At 45.2% G+C, this 4,817-nt stretch overlaps 1 protein-coding gene across 1 annotated transcript; it reads left to right on the top strand.

Annotated features, from left to right (window-relative positions):
• Positions 1 to 869: 869 nt before the first annotated feature.
• On the top strand, positions 870 to 4,526 carry LOC140587357 (uncharacterized). The gene is made up of 12 exons (XM_072708614.1): positions 870 to 994; positions 1,647 to 1,868; positions 1,967 to 2,146; positions 2,254 to 2,401; positions 2,494 to 2,651; positions 2,810 to 2,953; positions 3,070 to 3,103; positions 3,182 to 3,398; positions 3,683 to 3,706; positions 3,795 to 3,843; positions 3,932 to 4,135; positions 4,262 to 4,526. The coding sequence occupies exons 1-12, from the start codon at positions 981 to 983 to the stop codon at positions 4,524 to 4,526; spliced, it is 1,659 nt and encodes a 552-aa protein (XP_072564715.1). The 5' UTR covers positions 870 to 980.
• Positions 4,527 to 4,817: the final 291 nt, after the last annotated feature.

The raw sequence follows: 4,817 nt of genomic DNA, 5'->3' as shown, positions 1-4,817 counted from the left end.
TTTACAATAAATCACTCGTTTGTGTTTAGGGTGGTTTATGCGTTCAAACATTGTGTAACTACCCGGGGGTAGGGGCGTCGCACCCGACGTGCTAGGTTTTGGGAGTGCAGGGTTGTCGGCAGATTATATCGGTACCCGGCCGAAAACGTATATACTTCAGGGTGCCACCGTGTCCATTTTTGTCCCCTGAACCTGCCTTCCAACACCCTCCCGCAGCAGGACGGGTAAAACATATTTGCACACGCAAATACTGGGACTAAAAGAACTCGGGGTGGGGGACTCAGATCCTCTCATTACTTAGTCTCCCTGGGTAGAATAACCGCCAGTTTTCCCCTACCAAGGCGGGGCGAAATTTCTCCGCTACAATTGCTCAGAATCGCTGTAGCTTTCCGATGGTATGCGGGGCGTTGCGGTTGCTTAGCGTGACCGACGCATAAGAAAGCAAACATTCTTTATTATCATCCTATGTATGTTAAATTACGATCTTCCACATTAATCAAGGTATTGTAAAACGGAAATTATTACAGCTCCAATAGCTTATATTAAAGTCAGCCAAGAGTCACAACATGGTTTTGAAATGGCAAACACAGACACAAATCAAATGTGTATGAGCAAGCAACATGAGGGATCTGTTGTTTGAGTAAATTATATTATAGTATACACTATATATTTGTGGTGTGGTGGCGAATTGGTGCAGAAGTTTTAGAACTGCACTATCGATTTATCACTTTATTTAGAAATATAAATTCAGTTCTTATCCTTTTTAAAAGTTACATTTTTTGAAATTGTCTTTCAAAGTGTCCCTCAGAATGACACTGGGGCTGGGGTGGGCGGGGCTACGAGGGGGGGAGGGAACGCGGTCAGAATGGTATATTAAGAGGAGACCTCCGCATGTACAGTTACTCTACCTCTGCTTCCAGCGAGACAAGAGCTCCAGATTCTGCTCAAGATTTCATCTTTTGTCGAAGAACTCGTCAAGAATGGCTTCCAAGGCGTAAGTTATGATCAATTTATGATTGCATTTGAATGTGTAGAAACTGCGGATAAACTGACACTGTGCTTAAGTCTCTTAAACTGACTACTATTGTTAAAACTTAAATTGCATCCACTACAAAACGAAAACAATATTTCGAAGCAACTTTTTTTAATTACTAAAAACTCATCTTTTTAGAAAGGCATTTTGTTAAGGTACTTTATAGATTCTCCTGTTTTATCTCTTTATTTTTTTTCTGTAGCACTTTTGAGATTGCTAAAATATAAAGTGCAATGCAAATAAAATGTATTTTATACTAATTATCTTTAAATTAGTAGTAAAGATGGTATTAAAGTGTAGAATACCATTTTTTTATTTGCAGTGATCACAAAGGGCTTGTATTGCTTGATATAAATGTAACTAATTAGTAAACATGTTTCAGTATTTGTGATCATGTAGTTTACTAATTACTTTTCTCAGTCTGGGACCCATCAGGATGACAATAGATATGCAAATGTTATTTATCCAAACCACTGAGGAATGAACAATGTTGATGATGATGACTGGAATGGGTCCTGAAAATCATGAATTAAATCTAATCTTAAGTAACACTTCCTTGACTGTTACATAAAACTGTTAATTGTTTTTTTTTTGTTTGTTTTTTTATCCGCAGTACTTCCAACAGGCATTTCCTGCTCTGCCCCGTGTGCAAGAAGACACAGGCAAGCCTCTCGGTTCATCTGACTAGGGTGTGCATGAAGAGATCTTCGAAAGAAGCCATCCAAGAAGTAGTGGAGAAGGCAAAGCAGGATGTGCTTGAAGTTCTGCAGTGGGGCAGGGTGTTCAGCTACAGGCACCTGCGAGACATTATGGATGATGCTAATCCTATGAGCAGGTTGGTGGGAAAACTCTTCAGTCTTTTTTACACATCTCGCGTCGTTTCTTCAGTATGACATTTACTAAGAGTTTTTTATTTACTTATTTATCTGAAAGGATGATCCAGGAGCTGGAGCGTCGCCACATGGTGGTGCCTGACACCCCCTCCCCAGCAGTAGCGGCGCAGACCAGCAGTGTTCCTGTGATGGCTGGTACAACCGTGCAGCGACCGGAGAGCTCGGCGACTGAGCAGTCGGAGGACGCAGTCAGTGTCAGCAACGGCGAGATCTTTCAAGTGTGAGTATGAGTGTCTCGGATTTGCAGCTTCATTGATACCTTTTGCTTTTGCTTGTGAGCCAATTGAAGGTGCAATTTTAAGACGAAATATGTTTTCCACATGGCAGTACCCGGGAGGTGCAGTGGCCACAGACCTCCAGGCACATGATGCAGGAGAAGGGACTGTACCGGAAACATTCTCTGGACCATCCCCTCCTGAAGGGCTTCGCCGCATACTTGGAGAAGGATCTCCTGAATGAGAATTTCAAGCAGATGGTGAGGTCTCCCATAAAAGTTCACTCTATTATTTTTTGGAGCTTTATATCTACGCAATATATTCATTAAGTAATGCCGATTTTATTTTCCAGGTGGAAAACGTCAGCAGGTTCATGTTTTTTGTGAACCCTGAAGAGCCATCCCTTGAATTTCTGAGGGAGAGGGAGAAGACGAAGCTCTTCTTTCGGGAGCTGACTGAGGCTGGTCTCTCCAGGCAGACTCAGGTCAACTACATGAAGAGCCTGAAGAGGTTGGTAGCATGTAGATTTTTAACAGTATATTGTAGGTTTGTGTTGTATTGTCGTATCTGTTTTCTTCAAGGAAGTTCAGTCCTCCCACTATTGTCATGGTGGCATGTACAAGTTTATGTACATATGGATACTTACATACATGTTCTTCCTCTGACAGATTCCTCAAGTACCACACCGTGGCCACCGACCTCCGGCGTGACAACATTGCCTTGTGGAATGAGGCAATGTTCTTCGTGGAGTACCTGGGCTCACTCCAGCAGAGCTCTGCAAAGTTGGTGAGTAAGGAGATGACGCAAAGGAGGTAAGTTCAACTGTCAACACCCGTTAAATTCCATATTATGATTTGATTATACATCTCCTCTACTGTGTTTAACACACTCATAATGTTTTTTTTTATCTCCCTCACTGCTCCTGGAGTGCACTGCATGGAGAAGCAGAGCCATTTTACATTGTGAGCACATTTTATTAAAATGTGTACTGTATTGATTAGGATTGACAGTAATTGAATTTTCTTCTCCCACCCACATAGTCATGTCATTCTCACGGAGATGAGCCCAGAGAAGAGTCCAGAGGACTGCTGGGCCGTGCTGAGGGCTGCCAAGAACGACTTCTTGGCAGTCCTTGGCAAGGTGTATCCAGAGGAGATGCCCCTGGAGTGTGCAGAGTGCTGCCTTGTCCTCTACTACCTGGAGGCCACGGTGATTCTGAAGCATCTCCAGCCACCAGGCGTGGTGGAGCACATGACCGTAAGTGTTGTATTCTTTTTGTCTTCACTTTTCCTTTTTGCCGACACTCTTATTTATCAGTGGGACATCATTGTATTGTGTAGGTCCAGGAGTGGATGACCAGGAGCACGTCCGAGGCCGACCATACGGTGATTGTGGTGAAGGAACACAAGACGTCGGCGCAGCAAGCGGCCACGTTTGCATTGTCCTCTGAGGAGGAGACGGTAAGTATATCAAGTTTGATAAGATTTATTTCATAGTTTATTTCAAGAGCAGCGATTTAATCTGTTTTCCTCTGCCAACAGTGGTTCGACATCTACTTCACCCAGGTACGGCCACAGCTCCTGAGCTCCAAGAGGAGCCGGACGACACTGGATGACCTGGGAGGAGACGAACGGTTCTTCGTCTCCACCACAGGCAGGCCGGTGTTCAACGCTTCGAATGACCTCAACCGGCTGCACCAAAAGTGAGCTGATCATCATGATTAATTCCCCCTATAATATGTTCTACATACGTGTGTGAGACGTATTAATAAATGTATTTTTGTATTTTAGATACAAGCTGGATCCAGTCACCTACCAGACGGCCCGGCGCATCTTTGAGACGGCCACCAAGGACTTGACGGACCAAGAGAAGTCCTTGGTGGTCGATTACCTCACTCATTCCACTGCGACGGCTGACGAGCACTACCGGATGAAGCAGTCGCGGAATGTGGTGCTGGCCAGTAAGCTGCTGAAGAAGCTGGCAGGTGACTCAAGGTAGGCATGTTTTCTGTTTGTCAACACACTTACCAACATCAAGACACACAACCAAAGCCCTCACCACTGAACACTAACCTTAAACGTTTGTGGTGTTTTTTTTTTTTTTTTTAATTTTTATCTCAGCGCTGACTCCGCAGAGGAAGGACCCAGCTGTTCTGCCTGTGGTGCCGCACGGGATGCTGCCCTGGCATCCAACCAACAGATGGATGTCCAGGCAGCGTTCGATCAGCTCCTTCGGACCCACCCCGTGACCCTGGATGGCGACATCCCAGACAAGACAGCACGCTCGCAGACGTCAGGCCGGTTTCAGCGGCAGCTCTATGATCGCTGGCTGAAGGCCCAGATGAGGATGCGCGTACGGCATGTCTTGTGTGAGTATTGTTTGTAGCACTAATGACATTTTTTACTGTGAAACGGTCCTATCTACATAGGCTTCTTAACTAACAACAATTTACTTTGTTCTTGACAGCACACTTTGGTAGACGGCAGCCCACCGAGTCCCGGGTCGACGCTTGGATCAGGAACCAAGGCTGGAAAAGTAACGTTCCCAGCGCGGCCAGCGTTCTGAAGGACTGGAGACCAGTGGGTTCGGTGGACACTGCCGTGGACTCTAGCCACATCCAGGAGCTCATCCACAACCAGAAGTGGAAGGGACTTGTGGTGATGGACATTGCGGGGA

The sequence above is a fragment of the Paramormyrops kingsleyae genome, unplaced genomic scaffold, assembly GCF_048594095.1.
Source record: "Paramormyrops kingsleyae isolate MSU_618 unplaced genomic scaffold, PKINGS_0.4 ups184, whole genome shotgun sequence".
Classification (NCBI taxonomy): domain Eukaryota; kingdom Metazoa; phylum Chordata; class Actinopteri; order Osteoglossiformes; family Mormyridae; genus Paramormyrops; species Paramormyrops kingsleyae.
The sequence above is the reverse complement of the archived record's forward strand: the minus strand, read 5'-3'. Positions and strand labels throughout refer to the sequence as shown.